At 33.9% G+C, this 22,692-nt stretch overlaps 4 protein-coding genes across 32 annotated transcripts in view; 2 read left to right on the top strand and 2 right to left on the bottom strand.

Annotated features, from left to right (window-relative positions):
* LOC131937637 (negative elongation factor A) lies at positions 1–5,558 on the bottom strand. Its single transcript, XM_059295225.1, has 11 exons — positions 5,322–5,558; positions 3,847–4,024; positions 3,435–3,593; positions 2,812–2,898; positions 2,455–2,615; positions 2,299–2,362; positions 1,937–2,088; positions 1,508–1,616; positions 973–1,358; positions 741–840; positions 1–450 (listed from the first exon to the last, which is right to left on the bottom strand). The coding sequence occupies exons 1-11, from the start codon at positions 5,520–5,522 to the stop codon at positions 263–265; spliced, it is 1,785 nt and encodes a 594-aa protein (XP_059151208.1). The 5' UTR covers positions 5,523–5,558; the 3' UTR covers positions 1–262.
* Positions 5,559–6,785: 1,227 nt separating this feature from the next.
* Positions 6,786–11,905, bottom strand: LOC131937632 (protein canopy homolog 2). 3 transcript variants are annotated; one of them, XM_059295215.1, is made up of 6 exons: positions 11,766–11,905; positions 8,836–8,936; positions 8,530–8,645; positions 8,041–8,235; positions 7,488–7,587; positions 6,786–7,180 (listed from the first exon to the last, which is right to left on the bottom strand). In XM_059295215.1, the coding sequence occupies exons 1-6, from the start codon at positions 11,870–11,872 to the stop codon at positions 7,011–7,013; spliced, it is 789 nt and encodes a 262-aa protein (XP_059151198.1). In that variant the 5' UTR covers positions 11,873–11,905; the 3' UTR covers positions 6,786–7,010. The 3 variants fall into 3 exon arrangements, with proteins under 3 accessions (XP_059151198.1, XP_059151200.1, XP_059151199.1); XM_059295217.1 differs by lacking the exon at positions 11,766–11,905 and adding an exon at positions 11,363–11,472; XM_059295216.1 differs by lacking the exon at positions 11,766–11,905 and adding an exon at positions 11,124–11,168.
* Positions 11,235–15,276, top strand: LOC131937630 (methionine aminopeptidase 1D, mitochondrial). Of its 2 annotated transcripts, none has more exons than XM_059295214.1 (7): positions 11,235–11,325; positions 12,836–13,207; positions 13,623–13,814; positions 14,140–14,303; positions 14,397–14,494; positions 14,669–14,722; positions 15,038–15,276. In XM_059295214.1, the coding sequence occupies exons 2-7, from the start codon at positions 12,911–12,913 to the stop codon at positions 15,175–15,177; spliced, it is 945 nt and encodes a 314-aa protein (XP_059151197.1). In that variant the 5' UTR covers positions 11,235–11,325; positions 12,836–12,910; the 3' UTR covers positions 15,178–15,276. The 2 variants fall into 2 exon arrangements, with proteins under 2 accessions (XP_059151197.1, XP_059151196.1); XM_059295213.1 differs by lacking the exon at positions 11,235–11,325 and adding an exon at positions 11,815–11,898.
* Positions 15,277–20,945: 5,669 nt separating this feature from the next.
* LOC131937624 (zinc finger and BTB domain-containing protein 17) overlaps positions 20,946–22,692 on the top strand; it is a 31,803-nt gene continuing 30,056 nt past the window's right edge. For all 26 annotated transcript variants that reach the window (XM_059295191.1, XM_059295195.1, XM_059295194.1 and 23 more), the window contains exon 1: positions 20,946–21,063. The gene's annotated coding sequence lies outside the window, so the exon portion shown is untranslated. The remainder of the gene's footprint in view (positions 21,064–22,692) is intronic.

Here is a 22,692-nt window from a genome sequence, read left to right as displayed (position 1 = left end):
CACTAAACACAGAGTGAAAACAACCCCCATCCGATCAGTTGCGTATACTTCAGAACACATTGGTAAAATACAAAGTATTTCATCACACAAATAATCAACTGCAGAAAGTTCATTCAACAAACCATTTACACACCAGAGTCCCTAGGGATGGCCAATGCCAACAGGGAGCTCTGCCACATACCGCAAGAGTTTCCAGTCACACCCAACAGGAGCCAGGGATGATACATGAAAATTTTACACAATGAACGTGATAAGGCTGGTGTCAAGATATGGCAGGTTCCCTAATTTCTCTATGTTTTTGAAACCTTCTCCACTCTCCTGTTGCGTAGTTCATTTGGAAATATGTATCTTCAATCTTTTTCAATAAGGAGCCATCAGGTAAAGAAACGATTTCTTCTTTTTCACTAAGTTTTATGTTCAGAACTGAGCCTTGTTCTGGGCATGGGTTTTCTGGAGAAACAAAATTTATTTACAGTTGGTAACATCTAACAAAAGTATAAATTATTCAATTCATAAACTAAATATAATTTCTGAATAAAATTAACCATTTACTAATGTGGTAGTTTAACTATCCACAATAGAGTTCTGAAACAGTTCATGGTTATGGTACTTTAAAAAGAATGTAATACACTGGCTGTAACTTTGATGTTTCAAGTTAATATTACTTTCACTGGAACTTGTATGATTAATGAGTTCCCTCAACCCATTTAAAATTAACAAAAAAGGGACTTTATTCTTACCTCTGGAGCCAGCCATAAAACCTAATATCAGAGCTTTCTCTGGTCTTGAAACTTTGTTTGAGGCTTTAAACATTTCTTGGGCTTCTGTCATTTGCTCTTTCTGCAGATAACATTTAAAAAAAGACAAAGTTAAGTAATTGATGTTTTTAATATTTTAATTAATATTTTAACATTAATTTTAATTAATCTAACTTAACAATATAAACTACTTCTAGAAGTAATGCATACTTACAGTAAGAGATAATGCTTTTTTAGCCCCTGCAGGTTGGGCTGGGGTAGGCTGAGCGGGAGCTAACCCTGGAGCAAGTGAAACATAGTGGGCTTGCCCCACTGCTGTCCCTTGTTGAACAAAAATTGTCTGCTGGGGCCTGACCACTGCAGTAGGGAGAACGGCTGAAGCCGGCAATGCTGTGCTCGCTGAGAGGACCGGGCCAGTTTGTGCTGGGGAGAAACTTGGGACTGCCGAGGGCTGGGTGGCTATGAGTATAGGTGCCATCATTGGTATTGAAGCTGGGGTAGAAGGGCGAAGAACCTGAGGCTGTAACAGCTGGTTTTTTAACTGCTGAGAGAGATTCGGTTTGCTGGCTGGTAAAGTCGCAGCAGATAGTGTTCCAATGCCTGAAAAAATTGAAAATAAAATCTTGTCAAGTTTTGAAAATTTGATAATTAAATTTTTTTTTAATTTAAATAAATATTTTGTAATTAACAAAATAGTCTAGTTTATTTCAAGAGGCAAATGTAAAATAAAATGTGATTAGTTATATTACCACTCAATGTTGTAGCAGGAGTATTCTGTCTGGCTGATGTGGGTAAGTATGCAGGTGAGGGCTGTGACAGAGCTGATGAGGATACACTTAAAACTGTGATAGGCATTTTCTGAGGAATAATTAACAAACATTAAAGATACTCAAAACAACAATCGATTTAATTATATGCTACACATGGATTATAATTAAATTATTATCATTGGTTTTCAATATTTTGTTTGAGAGCTTTTTAAGTAAAAATTTGATTCATCTCAAGGGTTACTTTAGTGACAATGAACTTCTTTATAAGTGATAAGCATTTAGTAAATATTTCAATCACTTGTGTACAGCAATGTAAGTCCATGAATTAAAATTAAGAAAACAGAATAAATTGTGTTTTGATTTTAGAATTGAAGAATTTTAATTAAAGTTCTAAAAATAGCAGCTTACAGGTGTGGCAGGTGCAATGAGACCTGCAGCGTAGTCAGGTGTATAAGATGGTGCTGCAGCAGTGGTGGAAGTTGGTGTTGTGACCGTCACATTTGTTCCAGCTGCTGCTGCCGCCGCTTCCTTTTCTTTCTTCTGTGCTTCCTGGGCCATATCTGTTGATACACAGTGAACAGCTGATTAGTTTGAACCACAATAAGGACACACAGGTATATATTTAGTTACGGTAACACTAAAAAACAGAAAAAAGGAATATAACATGCAGATTATAAAACATAAAAATATTAATGTCTGATGAAACGAAATTAAAACTTGGAGTGAGAGAAAAGAAAAGCTATAAACAAAACTTTTCACACAATCTTTACCGGCAATTTTTTTTCTTCTCTTGGCTTCTTTTGCACCAACAGGCATTTCTTCTATTTCAAGAAGCTGAAAAAGAGTATAATTAGATTGACAATTGTTTTTTAAATTTGCCCAAAAATTATTATTATGTTCTATAATATGGCAATCAAGAAACTCACTTTGATTTTGGTATCTTTTTTGGTAGAGCCCGGCCGGGGTGTGAGTGGTAAAGGTGTAATGGGCGAGCGACTCAGGGATGTGTTCAGACGTAATGAGTTCCCAGGGGACCTAAACTCTGAGTTGTTGGCTTGTGTTCGGCCTGGTGGAGTTCTGATAGGGGCTATGGATGAAATAAATAAACATTAAGAATGCAACATATTTGAGACATTTGAATAAATTTGTGTTTCTCTAAAAATCTTCAGGGTAATGGAGAAAATAAGTATACATTGTTACTCTTAAATGTAATTAAATACACTTGAAACTGAGTAACATCAGATTAATGTAAATTAATTTTGTTTGTTTTTTAAATAACTCACTTATATCCATTGTTTTAGCAAAGCTTCTGGATTTTATTGGCACTGAACTGGATGCATGGTTCCTTTTATTTAAAACTGTTTCTGAAGCTGCAAAAAAAAAATATCTTATTACTATTTATTAATCTATATATATAATTCTCTTCTGGGATCAGTTAGAAAACAAGCTGCAAGCGCGCCTTTGCAGTCCCCTCTCTTCCTCTCTATCACTATCACTACCACCCCCACCCCCACATGATCTGGTGAGCGGTGTTCACTCTGTTTACATTTTACAATCATAGAGACGGGTTTGGTGACGGCTATTAGGGGCAGATAATTGAGTTTGAAACGATTTTAAACTTAGAGGAGGTAACTAAGAGGAGGCTGCTTTCACGTGGGGGGGGGGGGGGGGGGGGGGTATTAGTGTTTTTAAGCAAATATTTTCAATGGCAGCATTGGTACTGTTGAATTCACAAATTATAAATTACTGAAAAGTAGAAAAAAAAACAACTAAATAGCGGCATATGATACGCAGCGGGTCGGCTCGTAAACTTAATAATCTTACAGCAAGAGCTATATTTTGAATAGCTTCTAAACACTAACATATTGCAACACAGAAATAATTTATACTAGCAGTAAAATCTTACATTTCTGAATAATCTCTGCTCTCAAAGCTGCAGATTTAGGCTTTCTTTTTACTGTGAAATGCTTTGAAGCTTCAGGGATATGGCCAGCAGCTGCAGTCAAAGCTGCTTTGTTCAAATACTGGCATTCTAATGGCATCATGCTAACATTAGAGTTCTGAGCTGAAACAACAAAATTGCTATTTTACTTATTGACATCTTGTTAAAACAACTATATCCAGGTTTGTAAAAAAAAAAAATTGACATTTATGCTGCTTAATTACAATCCCTACTACTAAAATTTGTAAGCTAAAAAGTAAAAAAAATGTCTTTCAAAAATAAGTTTACTTGTTGTTTTAGTTGTATTGTTTAATATAACAAAACATTTTAAAATTTGGAGGTCGATTTTATCTTTTAAATTTCTACTGCAACATACCTAGTAATTTGATTTCATCCAAGCAGGCCAACATGTTAGAATCAGATCTGTTGTCTTGTTCTACTAGCAGAAGAGCTCCTGATACAGGGAACTCTCGCATTATTTCTCCTATTGTTGCAACCCATGGATCAGGGTCATTAATACCTAAGGATATTATTTCTTCAAGATCTGCCTGCCACTAAAACAGATAAAAAAATTCATAGTTAGATTTATAATATATAATTATAAAATATCTGTTCCCACAAAGCATATGAATGACAGGCAAATTTTCATTGTGGGTTGAATACATTTTTCTTTTTAAAAAACAGATTAATGCATTGACTAAGCTACTACATGGAATATCTTTAAATTATACACCAAAAATTAACTCAATAGGTTAGGCCAAGAAAAAAAGTTTAAATCAATATCAATTATTTAACTATAGCTTATTTATTTTTAAAATTATTTTTAGTTTACAATAGAGTTAAATAGTATTATAATTAAGCCTGTACCACTCTAGTAAGGTGCAAAAAGTCCTGCTTATATGTGAGAAAATATCTTTCAACTTCATTAACTGATGTAATAACTTTTTTTTTACGATGAAATGCAGGCTATAATTGTATTATTTACTTTTCGTTTGCAACATGATTGCAAGCTTACCTACTGCCTCGTCATGTTGTGTCTGACATTTTACACTCACACTACCCTCACATCGTGTTTACTGCAAGATTGGTTAAGCAATTTTTTTCTGTTCCTTATAGTCGATTAAATTTAAAACTGTAGTTAATTAGTACAATTGACTATTTATATTTTACCGGCTGAATAGACTATGGTTTACAGTAACTAATGTTTACGCAACTAAACAAATCGACCAAGGGTAGTAATGTGAAAAAAAGGTGACTCATTAAATTTTAGTAATTATTTCACATTTTTAGGAGGATCTATGTTTTGAAAGTTACAAAAATGTTTTAAAGTTTCATTCATGTACCTGTTTTTAAACAATTGTATTAAAACTTTTCAGTAATAAATAAAGATTAGGCTACCTCATTTACTTTAGCAGCCATCTAGCGTACATTTTTTTTGGTAAAATTAATTATAGTTAGAGATTCAGGGGAAACCACTCTAATTTACAGATGGCTGCTATGTATATAGCAAATCTTGCTCGCAAACACAGCTGTTAAATTAAATTTTTAAATATTAAAATAATGTTAATTTCTGGTCTATTATTATTATTAAATTGAAAGTTATCTTCCCTTTGAACTGCTGATGAATACTCTGAAAGAAAAAGTCTAGATTTTGAGATCTAGAGATCTGGAATAGATCTAGAATCTAAAACGTGAGATCTAGTGTAATGCACTGCTAGATTTTGAATCTAGATTCTAGTCTAGAGCTGATCTAATTTTAAATATTTAAAAAATTAGGTTAAAAGTTAAAGTGCTAAAGCTAGCCGCTTAAAAGTTAAAGTGCTAAAGCTAGCCGCTCACAAGTCCACTCACCTGCTCAACATTGCGTCTGGGAATGTGTAAAAATGATAGTAACAGCTTTACTTTTACATGAGACTGAAGCGCGTGAAAACAATCTTGAATATTCAATAATTTTTCACGAGAAAGCTGAGAACAAATGCTTTTTCCTGACCATAAATCATCAGTTGATCCTAACTTGTTATGGAGCCAGAGAGCAGTGTCTCCAGCGGCCATCTTGAAAGAAGCTGTGTTGTTCGACTACTCAAATATAAACATTTAGTTGGTATCGATACTTTAGGAGATCTCATTAGTGGGGCCTAGCATAGGCCTAACTCACTAAAAATTACTGAACAATGAACAATTAATTAATATAGATCTAACATCAGCATAAAAAAAAAATACATTTGAAAACAATCTAAATACTAAGTAGATCATTAAATCTGTTAGTTTTTTTTGGGTTTTTTAAATTTTCAGATTAAAATATGTATTAGTTGTAAAGGGCAGTTTGTTTTTTAATAAGTAGCAATACTGAAATATTAGTGTAGGCAAAGGCTAATTTCATTAATTTTAATACTTACTAAACAGTATACCTAGAGGCTACAACGTTAGGCCTTTATGGTGTATAAGCAGTAGGCATAAATTCTTGCAAATGATGTGTAGGTTGTAATAAAGGTAATTATAGTGTTGTTAGTGGCTTATTTTAAGTGCAATTTATTGAACAGCTATCTTTGAATAATATTATCATGGTGTTGAATTTGAAGTTGTATGCATCTCATTACCTCTTACTCCTAAATTCTAAATCTGCATAGTGAAAATAAATTAGGAAAACAACAGAGAAGTTTTGTAAGATTCTATATATTTTACCATAATAAAGAGTATTATATTATAGGTAAGAGACTGATAAATTTTCTGCTATAGTAAAAAAATAATTGTTGTATCTTCTAGCAATTGCTCCTTGGTTATTTCACATGACTTCTGTATTTATAATAAGTAATTATAATTGGCAATGACTGAAACTTGTATAGATATATGTATATATATATATATATATATATATATATATATATATATATATATATATATATATATATATATATATATATATATATAAGTAAAAAAGTAGTAAAGTTTCCCTTTCAAACCTGACGGTCTATGGGGCAAGTGAAGTAGAGTTCACTTGTTTCTGTGACCTCGGCATATGAAGAGATAGTGTGGTCAGCACTATGCCCAGCCGCCTTTACTTTCCCTAACGTGAGTTAGGTACCCATCAGAGTTGGGTGGACTCAGGGATGGTCTACTGTCAAGAACCCGGATTCGAACTCGAGACTAACGGGTTAGCAGTCCAGCTCTCTACCGCTAGACCACTCCGTCCCTATATATATATATATATATAAAATATATATCTGGCTCTATACAGACTTCCAAATATTGAGCAAGCCATACAATTTTTTTTTTAAAAGTATATTTGAAAAAAAAAAAAAGAAAAAAAAGTAGGCACTTGCTTAAAAAGGTTTTATTTGAACATAAGGCGAAATGGAAAAGGTGTAAGTTTTGATGTATATTATAATGATTACAACTTTCATCCAGTTATTTTACACCCCACCCAACTTTTAGGTGTACAATTCACTTCAAACCATATCAACACATTCTTTCCAAGTTAGCAACACATTTGAACAACTAGAAAATAACAACAGTAATAAAATCAAACAAAACTTTTTTTTTTCATAACTCATCATTTACATCATTTTCATCTGCATCTACATCCACATCATCATCATCATCATCAGGTGTTACACCCCCAAGAACTTCCATATCATCATTATTTTCAGGTGTGTCAGCCAATTCAGGTAGAGTAAATGGTGGCACCTGAACTTCTGCCTTTGTGCAAACCTCTAGAATACAAGAAAGAATACATTTAAACACAGATACAAACTAGTTTACAAGTATAATTCCATTCAAAAGTAAGCTAGACCAAAGCAATATAATTACTTTTTGCTCTAAAAATTAATGTATATTAAGATTTCAAATATATATAAAATACTTTATATAGGCCCTATATAATACTTAGTTACTGTTTAAACTACTATTTCAATGTGGTAAATACACATATTGGGGCAAAAACAAACAAAAAGAAACTTATTACAAACAACCATCAGAGGTGTGTGAACACCATACAATAACTATTATAATTTACTGTACCTAGTTTTTCACTGCAAATCAGTTTTTCATAATCAGAAACATTTTCTAACTGAAACAATGAAATCAGTTCCTCCTCGTGATTCTCTAAAAAGTCATCACACTGAAATTGAAAAAAAACAATTGTAACACAAATAAATATTATTTAAAGTAAAAATGCAGATCTCAGAAAAAAATGCAGAAATACAATGAAAGTGAAGTTTTCCTTAGAGAAGGGATTGTTAGCACAACAGAAAAATTGTAATATATCTGTAGTTTATGCACACATGGTATAAAAAAACTTACCCAACTTATGCCAGGTACCCATCAGAGCTAGGTGTATCAGAGGATATTTCACTGACATGCTAAACAACACAATTTTTATTGGCATTGAAGTTAACTTCCTCCCATCCCTTCTTAACAATTTAAAATGACACAAGGTCAACTAAGGGAAGTAATAAAACACTTCTGTTAAATCTACTTTGCTTCTTCATTGTTATTTTACTTCACACTACAAAAAACACTGAATAACATAAATTTCACCAGTTTATGTCTATTTAAAAAAACTTTAATTAACCTGATACTTCAGAGTTTTTCCCTTTTCACTGTCAAGGTTTAAGTTTTTCTTATCCAGTTGCTTGCCATCAAATCCTGTGGTTCGAACCATTTGACCTGTACCATCATCAAATGCCAGCCAGGAATAATAATTCATTTTTTCACATACAGATTCAACAACTTCCTCCAAATGCAACTCAGATCTTGCATACTGTTTCTGCAAGTTTAGAAAAATATTAGAAAAAATAATAATTAGTTCCAAGGGGTAATTTTTTTTTAAATTGATGTTCTTTTTTTAAATTATAAATAATTAGTTTTCAATTATTTTATTTATGATTGAACTATTAACTTTAAAGTTTTCTCAAGGGTTTAACATAAATGTAGGTTCTTAAATAGTGTTAAAACATAGCAAAATTTTGATATGCATTGAAAATTCTATGAGTGATAGAATGCAAACATAACATTTTTAAATATACTTCTTTAGTTGAAAAACAAAGCATTTAATACAAACATCTTTGATTTTCTGATTTCCATTTGGATCAACTCTGAAGCTCCCTACTTGAATACTTTTCTTGGGATCAACTTGGCTTATTAACCACTCCACTTCACGAACTAACACTCTGCAAACTACAAGCATAGTCAAATTTATCATTTTTCTTTAAAAGTAAAAATAAAAAGCAAAATACATTTAGTTAAGTTTCATAAATGCAGCTGAACATTCAAAGTTCTAATATATGTATATATATATTACACATTTATATATGAGAGAAATGACTATAATGAACAATCCTATAACAAAAACAAATTTTATAGTTACCAGTGCAATAGTTCTTCTGTCCTTGAATCACAGTTCCACTAACTAGTATGAACACAACAAAAGAAAAAAGCCAGTTGACTAGCATAATGTTTCTGTGAAATCTTTATAACAAACAAAAAAAGAAATAGTTAGAAACAAGTATAACTTAAAATTTTAAAATATACAAAGCTAAGTCTAATTAGTGATTATAGAATTGCTGATACGTCAAATATCTTTTAACAGCATGGTATCAGCAGAAAAAAATGTTGCATCAATAATGTATTGTGTATTAGCTGATTGGTATTTTTACAATAGGGCTGGTAAGTAGGTCACCAACCAGTTCTATGGCTCATGCAGGTTTTATTGAGCTGTAGAACTGGTTGGTGACCAACTTACCAGCCCTATAACTCCCAAATACTAATGATATATCAAAATTATTCTGCTTCCAAATAGTTATGAGATGAACGATCTCAATACTATACTACATTGCCCTATTATTAATTATTAATTTAAGTAAAAGTATCAAAATAGTTCCCTTGTTGTGGAAAAAATTAGGGCCTACGGATTCTATGCATTTTGATATTTATTTTGTTTGAATTCAATAAATATCAGAAAGTGGGTTGCTGCATTCAAGTAAATTCTTTTAAATTTAAAAAAAAAAGCTCATCCAGGAAAACCTAGATTTCTATATCCCCTTTTAGGACTATCAAATAGCACACAAAAAATTGTGTTCCTAATGGTTATTAGGTAATTTTAAATTAAACTATGTACTTTAAAAGATAAATGGCCATGATGGATACATTAGCAACAACTTTTGGGGAAATTTTTATACCAGTGTCCAAAAATAGAATCTTCTCTAAAAATACAAACATTGCTGGCTAATGTCAATGCTAACCCTGTCCCTAACCCTAATCCAACCCTAATCCTACCATACGCCTAACCCTAATCACAATACTACTATCAACCCAACACACCTATTTTAGGGAAGAGTCTATTACCGGAGATCAGTATCTAAAATCGTCACAACTTTTTATAAGAAGAAATTAGTGAAAGGTTAACTCATAAGTAAAAAAAAATACTTTGAATTTGAAGTTCAGTTAGGCCTACTTGCAGAGTTTTTCTTAAATGTCACTCTACTTGGGAATCTAGATTAGTATAGATCTGTATTATATTCTTCAAGATCTAGATTAGATAATATCTAATTTTTAATAAACTAATATAGAACGGTGTGGCCAAGCAGTAGAATGCTAGACTACTAACCCAGAAGTCTCAAGTTCAAATCCAGGTTCAATTCAGTCAGTAGAATGTCCCTGAGTCCACCTAGCTCTTATGGGTACCTAACATAAGGGAAAACAAAGATGGCTGGGCACACTTCCCTTTATATTACTTTATAATTTATATGCAGATGTTTCTGAAACACATAAAATCTACTTCATCTGCCCAATGCGCCACAACTGTCTTGGGCACCAACTGTAAAAAAATGATGATGAATAACCAAACTTATATAGATCTTGACAGTGGCGTTGCGAGGTCGGGTGTCACCCTGTGCGGCACTTAATGGTGTCACCCCTAAGAGCCGTAGCGACCCTTCCCGGGGAAAAACTTTCAAATTTTCGATTTACACCTCCCCCTCAAACTATCGATTTGCACCCCCCCCCTTAAGTTTTCAATTTGCACCCCCCCCCCCAAGTTTTTCTCTATATATTTTGCTATTTTTTCCCCTTGGTGTCAGCCCTCTAAATGGTGTCACCCGGTGCGATCCGCACCCCCCCCCCCCTCGCTACGCCTCTGGATCTAGATCTAGATCTATCTATCTATTTATTGATCATCGATTTATGTATTATGTAGCTTATTAGTAAGTTATGGCAATATTTTTAGGACTATCTATCTAGGCTAGATTACTCTAGAATCTATATCTAGATCTACTATTAAAATATTATTATTATTAGGCCTACTTCTTTAATTTACAATTGAAAGTGTCTAGCCTAGGCCACAGTCTAGGGCCTAGCCCTAGTAGGGCTAGGCCTATTCCGTCTGAACTTCTGAACTACTAGAAATCTAGATCTAGATCTAGGACTAGAAAGTCTAGATCTAGAACTAGAAACCTAGATTCTAGATCTAGAAATCTAGATCTAGAATAGATAGAAAATTAAAGGCCTCTAACTAGAAGTAGAATCTAGATCTACTAAGAAATCTAGATTCCTAGGCTAGATCTAGATCTCGTTTTAAGATTTTTTTTTTTATAGGCCTATAATTTTAAAACTAGATCTATACCTAGAATCTAGATTGATTTATTTAGGTCTACTTACAACAGAGAACACACCAAACCAAAAGTAGATATACGCTATCACTAGATCTAGATTTAGTCACTAGACTAAGCGAGCCGGCTAATTCGTTTCGTTTCTTATTGGAAAAGGGTCATGTATTTTAGTGCAATGAATGGTCGGCTTCTCTAGGACATATGATAGGCCTAGGTTACTTACGACGTGTCACAAATTTACTGGAAAATAAGTAAAACGCTTATCAGATTTTTAGAAATAAAAATTACCTAGCTCTATACAGTGAATCTTCATTTATTAATTTCTATACCATAAGCGTAATACAAAATGCTATGCGCAACCCATCAGCCTAAATATTTTATTCCTAAATCTACCTTTGACTATAATTCTGTAATTTTAAAGTTTAAAGGGACGTAATAGATTCAACATCTAAATCTCTCAAGATCTAGACTAGATCTAGATCTAGTAGTAGAGACTAGATCTAGTAGTAGATCTAGGTGTTATATGTGGGGTTTGTGTAGTGTTATTCAATTAATCCAGGTATTACTGTGTTCCTATTCATAACTTGAACATTATTGTTTTTTTTTGTAATATAGATCTTGGTCAATCTAGGCCTATAGGCTACTAGTCTATTATTATATTCTTAATAAAATCCAATGGGCAATAACTCACGAAAACAAAAATTGTTGGGTGTCGTGCACGTTGTTTTGTTTACCCTTTACAGCATTTATCACATGACCTGCTAAACTACTGCGTATATCTTTGTGTTGGGAAAACATGCTGCGTCCTCACTAACACTGCAGATGTAGGCCTACATTTTAACTCATTGTTTCGATATCAATCTGGATATAAAACTATAGTGTCTTATATTAATATTATAGGTAATCTATCGTTTTAGGTACGTAAAATCGCCCGCGGCTATTAATGTACGAAAACGTTACCTCATTGTCAAGGCTGTAACAGAAGTATTCATGTATCTATAATATTTGACACAAACATATCACAATATAGATTCTAGATCTACTTCTGTTACAGCCTTGACAATGAGGTAACGTTTTCGTACATTAATAGCCGCGGGCGATTTTACGTACCCAAAACGATAGATTACCATATTATAATTCAGTCTAAGTAATAAGTTATAACAAAGATTCAAGAGAAGCTATCTCAACTGTCTGTGGTACTCACTGCAGTATTACTTACTAGATCTACTTACTACTTACTTAGTATTAGTTTAGTTAAGTAAATCGAATCTACTAAATCTACTACTACTAATAACTAATATTTAATAACTATCTAGTTGTTCTAGTAGATAGTAGGGCCTATACTCCCTATAGTCTATAGTATAGTATTTCAAAGGGCCAGGCCTATGCCCTATGATGGGCTATACTTATTACTTCGTCTTAAGTCTTAACTAGATCTATAGCCTACTAATAAAACTTAGAGTAATTCCTATTTTTTTTAGTCTATAGATCTAGATCTAGAGTCTAATTAAAAAATTATTTAGCCTAATAAATACCAATTAATTAAATTGTTAATGTTATTCTATATTCTAGCTAGTCTTTTTTTTTGTACTAGGCAGTTAGTTTAGTTAGTAAGTTAATCTAGATTCTATTTTATTGAGTTACTGTCACTGTCAACATTAGTGTTGTGGGCCTACCTGTTACCAGGTTTACTTTTTAAAAATTTATAATATTATAGCCTACATAAGTTTAATAGTTATTGTCTTTATATTTTTTGAACAGCATCTGCTAGTCTTTAATAAACTGATACAACAAATCATGAACAATTAATAAATTCCAACAACATCAAACCAGAAGATGGCAATGCAATTTGAAAAAATTATCACAAAATATCTGTGTTCAAAATCTTTTGGAAGCATTAGAAACATTTTTGGACCTTCAAAAGCATGGAACACGTATCAAGCTCCAAAGTCAACAACAACACTAGCCAATTATGATCTTCCAAAATCTCTGCCCTTACCACCGTATGTCACATGTGGGGAGTTTAGGGCACCAACATCAGCAGAAATTAAAACAAATGAACAGATCAATCAGATGCGCCCAGCTTGTAAACTTGCAGCATCAATCCTCCAATTCGTTGGAGAAAATATTAAGGTAGGAACATACATGTAATACTATGTCTAACTGATAATGTGTATAAATAAACAGATGTCTTCTTTTTTATAAATGGGTAGGTTTTTAATGTTATATAGGCCATCTTAAATCATTCATACTATTTTAGTAGGCTTTCATTATATTGGTGTTTTATATTTAGGCCCCCTAATCATTTGAACATTAATTCATTCATTTTTAGGTGTGGCAAGAGAAGTAACTAACAAGTATTAGTAGTTATAGATAGGCTACATACATAACTTAATCTATAGGGTTCCCTGTATGTGTTTAGATTCTCACTTGGTTCATTGTCAAGGAAACTTGACAATATTTCATAATGATACAAATTGCATGAAATATGCTAAATTAAGATTGTTGTAATAATCTTTTTCAGAATTTTATTTCTTAACAAATTTAGGTTGGCATGACTACAAATGATATTGATGCCTTAGTGTATACAAAGTGCATTGAAGCAGGCGCTTATCCATCTCCACTTAACTATAAGGGTTTCCCAAAATGTGTATGTACATCAGTCAATGAAGTAGCCTGTCATGGTATTCCTGGAAACCTGGTCCTTAAAGATGGTGACATTATCAATGTAGACATAACAGTAAGCTGTTTTATAATACTTTGTGTGTGATATGAATTATCAATCTTTTTACCTTTATATAGAAAATAACCATAAAATTAAAAATGTTATAAAAACTTTATGTTGGTTACATAAATTATAATACAAAGTATAGTCTAGCAGACCCATTTGTATTAGTTCCAAACCATAAATATGAAATTATTACGTATCTTTTTATTTATTAAAGATACTGTTGTTCCTGTAATATCAAACATACTTTCCCCCCCCCCCCCCTAATTTTTATGAATTGAAAGATAGCCTTTGCTTTTTTGTTCTTATTTCATCTGTTATCATTTGTTTATTTCAGGTATTTTACAATGGCTATCACGGAGACACTTCCCATACTTTTATGGTGGGAGATGTGGATAAAAGAGGTAAAGCTCTTGTTAAGGCTGCTGAGAAATGCAGAGATGCTGGCATAGGTGTATGCCACAATGGAGCATTAATCTCTGATATTGGCGATATCATATAGTAAGTGAAATTTTTAATCCATTTGAAAACAGCAATTGTATTTGAATCTTTGCTTTAGGTTTTCATAAATTTTAAATACTACCATATTCACAGTTCTACTGCAGTGGATGCTGGGTTTGAAGTCTTACCTTACTTTTGTGGCCACGGCATTGGGCATTATTTTCATGGGCCACCGGATATTGTGCATGTTCGTAAGTATTGTTTATAAAAAGAAATGTTTTACACCAAAAGACAAAGGTGTGCCTATGATATATGATTATAATACAGAATATTAATAGTATTTTTTACTTTGTGAAGTATTTTACTCTTCAAATTAGTTTTGTTTTTTACTGTTACTAACTAAATGTAAAACTTTATTTACACAGCAAGTGATTTTGTTGGTGACCAAAAAATGTTGACAGGCATGACATTTACAATAGGTATACAATTTTCATAACTTGCATAAAAAGGCAAATAATACAATTTTATTAATTAATACAATTTAAAATCAATTGTGTTGGAGTTTGAATCATTGTATGTACTCACTAAAAAAAAGTATGTAGGCAATTGAATTAAGTTAAAAGGGGATTATGGGGTTTAAAATGGTTACAGAAAGAAAAGTGATGTGGGTTGACATCTTTATTTCCAGTAATGATCTGTTTATTTATTTTTGTACTGGCTTTTCTTTTTTACCTTTTTTTTTTTTTAAAAAAAATTGTTATCGTTTGCTAATTTCAATTATTATTTTTTTGCAGAGCCAATTGTGTGTGACGGTACACCAGAAATTAAAATATTAGAGGATGGTTGGACGGTTGTTACTGTTGATGGCAGTCGATCAGCACAATTTGAACACACCATCTTAATCACTGATAATGGGTGTGAAATTTTAACCTGATTTTGTATCTTCTATTGTTTTTGTTTTTGAAATTTGTTAGCTGAGTCCAAAGAATGTCCTTCAATGCAATTTAAAAAGGTATTAAACCATATATTTTATTTTTATGGCTTGATGATTTTTTTTTTGTGTTTAGAAGTTAAAATTTTAAAAGATATGTTAAAGATATGTGTATAGCCTTTAATGTTTTACTCTGCAGAATTCATTTAAGTATACCAAGAATACCACACACTATAACTAAATTTACCTATAAACTCTTAGGTCTTCAACAACTGTCAAAAATAATTATCTGCGTCTTTAAATGATTTTCCCGACTATCCATAAAGTTAAAGATGCTGTCTATGTTTAAAACATTTTATTTGGAACTTATTATTACTCATTTACTGGAATCTTCTTCTTCGTTCTTAATTGTGAATATGGTGGAGGATTCAGACAACAAGTCCAACTTCGTGGACAAACTGGACTGTGGTCTCCAGTTTGTCAGGTGCCCCATATAATTTTTCCCTGATTGTGGTGGGCTGTGGCCAGTGTCTGACTCGTGCCTGGCTATACAAAGTACATTCCTGGAGTACGTGCTCCGTGTTTTCCGGGGCCTTGCCACAAGGGCACACTTCGCTACACCCAACCTTCAGTTTTCTGTGCATGTGTTGATTTAGTCTGTTGTGGCCTGTTCTAAGTCGAAAGATTATGTATTGTTGTTTTCGTGTTAAATTATAATAGCCGTCGTCTTTATTGTAGTGAGGGTGTGTGACAGACCACATTTGCGTTTGTTTGTTTTTTATTATTCTTTTTATTTCTTTTGGGTGTAGCGAAATTTCCGGTTGTGGTTTCTTTCCCCCAATTTTTGCCAGCTGGTCTGCGATCTGGTTACCCTGGATCTGGCAGTGGCCCGGGATCCACTGCAGCACAATTCTGCTGCAGGTATTTTTTAGCCTCTCTAGTGCTGTCATAAGTGTTTGAATATAGGACTCTGGATTTTTTAGGGATTGCAGGACTGATTTGGCATCTGTAAGAAATACAATCTGACTATTCGGTGATTCAGGGTGTTCTGACAGGAGGTTTGCTGCATGTTCTAAAGCTTCTTTTTCTGCCCTAAAATTGTCGGATAGGCTGCCTGTGGCTATTGCCTTTTCCAGGCTTTCTCCGCTTGGCCATTCAATAAGGAAGCCAGCCCCGCCATTTTTTGTGGCATCTTCAGCTGAGCCATCTGTGAAAACTAATCCAGGTATTGCTGGGGTACTGATCCTTAATGTGTTATTTGTTATTTTCTTAAGTTCTTCTAGATCATAGTCAGATTTTTTTCCTATGGTGTCTATTGAGTCAATAATGGTTAAGTGACAGTGGGAGATCCAAGGCGGGGAGAGGTTTTGATGCATTCTAATCTAATACAAAAGTTACATCTAAGGCCACATTGAGTACATGATTTTCTGTTTTTTTTATTATTTGTTTAGTTCAGAACTTCCCTTGTTACAAATGTGTGACATACTGAAGGGTTGTTTTATTTTCTTGAATTAAACCCTAGCACAGCTGTTTAAATGGATAAGTCTGCATGCTATCGAAATTTAAAAAATTTGTTTGTTGTCTAGATAAGTAGTAAGTGGGATATTTTCATGTCAATTAATTTTAACGTGTGGACGTCCAATTTAAGCAGGGTTTTAGAAATAAGAAGCAAGGCTGGTTAATTGTGTACATATGGATGTGCACAAACTGTGTACAGGTCCTGTCTTTGTGAAAGGTGTGTGTGTGTAGAAAAATGCAGTAGAGGAAAAATTAAAGGGAAACAAAAACAGCAAATAAAATGTGTGGACATTAAAATAAGTGGACAGTATATTGTGTAGATGCATTCTATTTTTATCTCCCCTCCGTCACACATCGTCACAAAATGACGTCACACTTCAGCCGACAACCCCCTCAAAATAGCAGTTAAATTTTTCTTAAAATACGATATTTTTCCAAAATCTTTTCTGAACTCTCAACATAGAGTATTTTCATCAATTCCTAAAACAATTTATTAAAACAGTTTTCTGAAACGCGAAATAACGGCTAAAATAATTTTTAGTTTTCTGTCATTGCTTTCTTATAAAGCAAAAGTGTGACGTCACACCATCTGAACACCCCCCACCCTCATCACACACCGTCCCAAAATTACGGACTCCCCCCCCCCCCCCCTACGAGTGTGACATCATTTATGGACGACCTCTAAGTCAGGGGCCTCCAAATTTTTCAGCCCGAGGGCCGAATTAACTATCAAATATCGGTTTGGGGGCAAGTTTCTTCCAGGCATCTCTTTGGGGGGTGGCCGAAGTCCCCGCCGAAGAGCATATACCACCTCTCCTTCCCCCCCCCCCCCCCCCCAACGAAATATAAATTATATAGAAATATATCTATTAGGACCGGATTTAGACTTGATATTAAATAAAGGATAAGGCCTTCGTTATTCCCTATATGGCACCCTTTATAAGTCCAGATGTTAGCCTATAAATCAGTGTAAAAAAAAGGTGGGTTGGCAACTGTAAAGGAAAGAAAACTTAGACTCCACCGAAGTTTTTAAAAAAAAATTATAAATGTCAAAAAAAAAATAATAATAATAATAAAAATTGGCGACAAATGCCCAACGTGTTTTTTTTTTAAAAATGTAGCTGTAAGTTGAATGTGTTTCTTGCAGGCCAGCAGATTTGGAGCATCTTTGTAAGCTAGTTATCAAGGATGTTAATAGGCGTTCTTGCACTTTATTCAGAATTTGCTTAGTGGCGTGCCGTCCATGTACATGGGTAGGGGGGGGGGGACTAGACTGGCCCCTTAAGAGCCTCTAGTAATGTTTTTAACATACATAAAGCGTTTCAAAATGATTCATAAGCACCTGTTAAATAAGAGCCTTGCTCCACATAATGGGAATTAACCTTAGAAGCCCCCCCCCCCCCACACACACACACACTTTTTGCCAAATGTGAATAGAGTTTCCTGTATACGATAGATCACACGGCCTCGGAACCCTAAAATCGCCAAATGGACGGAGGCCCAACCCGGACCCTTTAGCTGGTTCTTGGTGGGAAATCTCACCACAAGCCAATGCATTTTCTACTTCTACCGAGATAAAGTGTCCGCCCCCCCCCCCCCCCCCCCCCCCCGAAGAAAAAAGTCTGGAAGAAACACTGATTTCTTTGGTAGCATATATTTATAAACTGTGTTTGCATATGTTTTTGCTGTAAGCCTTAACTTGGTCGGCTTCTCCTCAGTCGGCTTTGTCCGTCCATATTGTACGTGTTGTTTACGTTTTGCATCAACCACAGCCTTTGTGCCGTGTCGGCTTTCTGTTTTGATCCTATGCTTTGTTGTGTAATGAGCGTGATGAAGGTGGTTGAACTATTGTTGCGATGAGTTGAGGGCAGCAAGTCAAAGTAACTACGTCTGTATGCCACATTACGTTAATTTTAAGTTAGTCTTTTTAACAAACACGAGTGAAACCGAGAAGGTTCGAACATTGTATTAAACTCTATTAAATATTGTATGTAAAACGGAATTACAATTAAATCTTACAAACTTTATACTAAAAATTGTTTATGTGTGAATGTGTGCTAAAATTATGGATACAAACCACGCATATATATCCAGAGTTTTTTCTATAGGCCTCTCTTCGGGGGGGGGGGGGGGGTGTGGCTCCGCGCCCCCTCCCCGCGAAGAAAGTCTACCGCCCCCCTCCCCAACGAAATGGAATTTATAATATATATAAAATATATTCTTTTACCAGTGTCCGCCCCGGAAAATTTTGTCCACCCCCCCCCCCCTCCCGAAAATACCAAGTGCACCCACCACCCGGAGAAAAAAGTCTGGAAGAAACACTGTATACATCTAACATGTTTACATTGCATTTAATCAATTGTAAGTTGATTTGCATAATACTTATAATAAGTATTTACAATTTCCATTAAAATATACGTTTGTGAATTTTTTCCTTTGACTTTTTTTCTGTTTTCTTTTCCAGTGTTTTTTTAGCGCAATTTCCATACTGACAATTGCGATTATTAATTCGTTATTTCTGGATGGATGTGTGTCCGCAGCTTTAAGTCGTATCTCCTCCTCAACGAAGCAATATCGAGGACTAGTTCCAAAAGCAAATATGTTAAGCAAGTTCCGAGGATGATTGTGAAAAAATTCCCGGAATTCCTTCCTGGATTTCCCGGAAAAGCCAAAAAAAAAACTCGAACAAATGCAGTTTTTGGCCCATATCTCGGCAACCAGACCACTTAGCGACTTGAAACATTTACCAATCGATTCCTGCCATAATTTAGAACAATATTGCCGCAGAAAGTTTTCAAAAATATCCTTTCGTTCGGTCACAAAAAATTAATTAAGGAAATTGCGCTTAAATTGTCACTAGACTTTTTATTAACTTGTTTTTCTTCCTGCAATCGCTGTCCGCACCCCAGCCCTTTTCTGTCCATAACCACAGATCTACTTCTGGTATCTGCAATCTAACTGGAGGTAACAGTCTATGAATTCAAAATTCCTTTTATTATTTGTGGCTATCGGCTGATCTTATAATTTTTATTTGAACAAGGATGAAAAAACTTCTGAGTTTAGGGGTAGGGTCTAAATACGTTTCTAAAACATCTTTATATCGTTGATTTAAAAAAAAATGAAAATTATTAAAGTGCCAATATTAAATAATTAGGCCTAAGTCTTTACCTTGTTGTTATATTGTGCTTTGATTAGGAAGATACATAAATTCCCCGTCTCCTAGTTTATGTTTTACCTCAGTTTTGCCACAAAAAAGTTGCTTTTTTATTGTAGTGAAACTTTTAAATTAAATTTGTAAAGAAAGACAGCCATATGCATTTTTAAGACACTTTTTACCCTCCCCACCCTCCCCTATCGCCCAGGGGGCGATATCGCCCACACTGAGAACCACTGGGCTAATAAGCCTAGCAGCCTTAGGGCTTAGGCCTAGGCGAATGAGTGCTAGTCCTAGATTGCCAGGTTGGCAAATAATTTGCATTTAGAGGATAATTTGTCATGTAAAGAAGCTCTGTACATGCGTGTTGTTTTTCTTTACAACTACGCTTATTTCACACACATATCTATGCCTAACATGATCTCAAGTTCAATTTTCACAATAAAATATTTTTTTTTCCGAGCCATGTGGTATAATTTCAGTTTTTTTTGCAAAACATATAGAGTAGGCCAAGATCTTTTACTTTATGCAACATCTTCTTTGGCTTCGAATTTATGCTGAGTTTCTCTTAACTTTGACTGGTAGCTAAATAAATGTGTATTCAAATGTTCATATTAATATCAAATGTATTTATTTTTACCCCTTCCTTTTCGTGAAATGTCAAAACCCTCATTATTTATTTTAATAAACGCTTGAGATTAAATAATTATCGCACACGTAAAGTCTAATCACATATTTTCATTTACAAAATTTATAGATCTACATTGCTGTATAATACAACTGGGACACGATAGTTCTATAATGCAAATATACTATTTCACCATCAAATATAAAGTTTATCTATGAGAATAACAATGTTCAGCATAACTCTTACGGTGTTCTAATCGACACACCGTTTTTTAGCTAAATATAATGTATTTGCGAATTATCAGTTTGTTTAAATGTTCCTCGCATTTTAAAGAAGAATAGGCCTATAAGTTTAATTAGCCTAAATAATTATTTCTAGGTAGCCTAGGCCTAGACTAGGCTAGTTGTAGTAGATCTAGTAATAGTTTTGTCTTGATTTAATGCCCCTCTAAAATCTGGCCATCAGCAATGCAAATTCGGTGTAGAAATAGTCCGTTATGGCGTAGATTTGGCGTCCTTTATTTCATTTATTTTTGGATTCGATGTATTAGTTTTACAATTACAAAGATTTGCTCCATTTTCAAATAGAGGTAACATTATCTTGATAGCATTAACTAGAGGTCTATCTATTGACACAGACTATTTATTTTAATGTAGGCCTAAACTTATTTCTAATCTCTTCGAGGCAAGCGGTCGTTCGTCGCTCCGTGCTCTGCACTGCTAAGCCCCAGGCCGCAACTATTCTCCATCTTGTGTTCTTCTCTCGTAGTCGTAGTCGAAAAGCTTGATCTGCCATACATTTATGATACTGCTCATGTATGACCTTACTGATGAATTTCAATTTTTTTTTTGTAAATCAAGGCATATTACTGGAAAGCGAAATCACTCGTCTATTCTAGATTTTCTAGAAAAGCTAGTGCTAGGCTTTCGATTGTAGGAAAAAAAGTCACAGGAAAAAAAATCACAGGAAAAAAAGTCACAGGAAAAAAAGTCACAAATATATATTTTCATGATATTTGTTAATACTTTTATGTATTAAATATTTAGAGAGTGCAAATTAACTTTGGATTAATTAAATGTAATGTGTGTAGGCTGTAGGCCTATACGCTTAATTTTTATAATTCATCTAAAAATATTTAGTATGAAGTATGTAGATTGTAATTATGTTAAACTTAAGATTAGTAGCGTTTAATAGAATGCTCCAAAGTCCAAGGTTTTAATCCTGTTTTTTTTTAATACCAACATTAAATTACCGTGAAATGGTAGTTCATCTGATTTGCTGCCCTCAACTCGTGGCAACAATAGTTATGTTTAGTTCAACCACCTTTACTGCCCACATTTATCACGCTCATTACATAACAAAACTTAGGATCAAAACAGAAAGCCGACAAGGTTGAAAGCCTGTCATCGACGCATGACGTCAACAACACAAAATATGTTCGGACAATGCCTACTGAGGAGAGGCCGACCAGAGAATAGCCTACGGCGAAATTTGCATAAATTTCTTTTATAATTACATTTTCTACCGCGTTTTTAACTAAATACGCAACAAATGTTGAGATTGTTGTGTAAATTATATTAGAGTATTTTTACTTACAATTATTATAAACCATAGGGTAAAGGAGGGCGTTAAGAGCCGTGTGGTATTAAGCCCCAATCAACACCCCACCCCCACAAAACCCCCAATAACAATGCTAATCTACTTCTGAGGTAACAACCACTGCTGTTCTTTGATAACAGAGAAGCAGAGGATTCATTTTATGTAATTTATGACCCACTTGGTCCAATAGGGAGAGGATGAGACAGAATTTAATCCCACTGTTCTTTCCTTAAAATTTCTCATCTCCATAAAACCATTTTGTGAACTTTTTTTCCAAATAGACATAACTTGGGAAACTTCACTTTGTAATAAAACAAATAAGTTTTTCAAGCCCATTCTTTGTTCCTGTATTAGAGCATTGGTTGTTGTACATTTTAACACTATTTTTATAGCTATGGCTAGAATAGTTTTATTTTGGTGAATTTTTTTTGCACAGTGATTATTGGTGCCAAAACAAAATGGCCGACATTTGTCCCATTTTACCATGCTATAAAGTTTTTATCATGATCAGAGTAAAACTTGAGTAATCATTACCATAATGGTTTTATTTGTTAGATAATAACTAAATCTACATGAATACATTAATTTTGTCCACTAGCTTGCCTGTTCAGAAAAGTTA

Source organism: Physella acuta, unplaced genomic scaffold (assembly GCF_028476545.2).
Source record: "Physella acuta isolate Inbredline_101_S28 unplaced genomic scaffold, ASM2847654v3 ptg000215l, whole genome shotgun sequence".
NCBI classification, from domain to species: domain Eukaryota; kingdom Metazoa; phylum Mollusca; class Gastropoda; family Physidae; genus Physella; species Physella acuta.
Note: the sequence above shows the minus strand (reverse complement) of the source record. Positions and strands in the feature narration are given on the sequence as shown.

Excerpts from the sequence above, each read along its gene's own strand:
- LOC131937637 (XM_059295225.1), bottom strand. The coding sequence starts at position 5,522 with ATGGCCGCTGGAGACACTGCTCTCTGGCTCCATAACAAGTTAGGATCA. Across the intron at positions 2,363-2,454 it reads AAAAAGATACCAAAATCAAA|CTTCTTGAAATAGAAGAAAT; the intron begins GTGAGTTTCTTG and ends ACTCTTTTTCAG. Across the intron at positions 2,089-2,298 it reads GAGAAGAAAAAAAATTGCCG|ATATGGCCCAGGAAGCACAG; the intron begins GTAAAGATTGTG and ends GTGTATCAACAG.
- LOC131937632 (XM_059295215.1), bottom strand. The coding sequence starts at position 11,872 with ATGTTTTCCCAACACAAAGATATACGCAGTAGTTTAGCAGGTCATGTG. Across the intron at positions 8,937-11,765 it reads ACCCAACAATTTTTGTTTTC|ATTTCACAGAAACATTATGC; the intron begins GTGAGTTATTGC and ends TTTGTTATAAAG. Across the intron at positions 8,646-8,835 it reads ACAGAAGAACTATTGCACTG|TTTGCAGAGTGTTAGTTCGT; the intron begins GTAACTATAAAA and ends CTATGCTTGTAG.
- LOC131937630 (XM_059295214.1), top strand. The coding sequence starts at position 12,911 with ATGGCAATGCAATTTGAAAAAATTATCACAAAATATCTGTGTTCAAAA. Across the intron at positions 13,815-14,139 it reads TTATCAATGTAGACATAACA|GTATTTTACAATGGCTATCA; the intron begins GTAAGCTGTTTT and ends TGTTTATTTCAG. Across the intron at positions 14,304-14,396 it reads GATATTGGCGATATCATATA|TTCTACTGCAGTGGATGCTG; the intron begins GTAAGTGAAATT and ends CCATATTCACAG.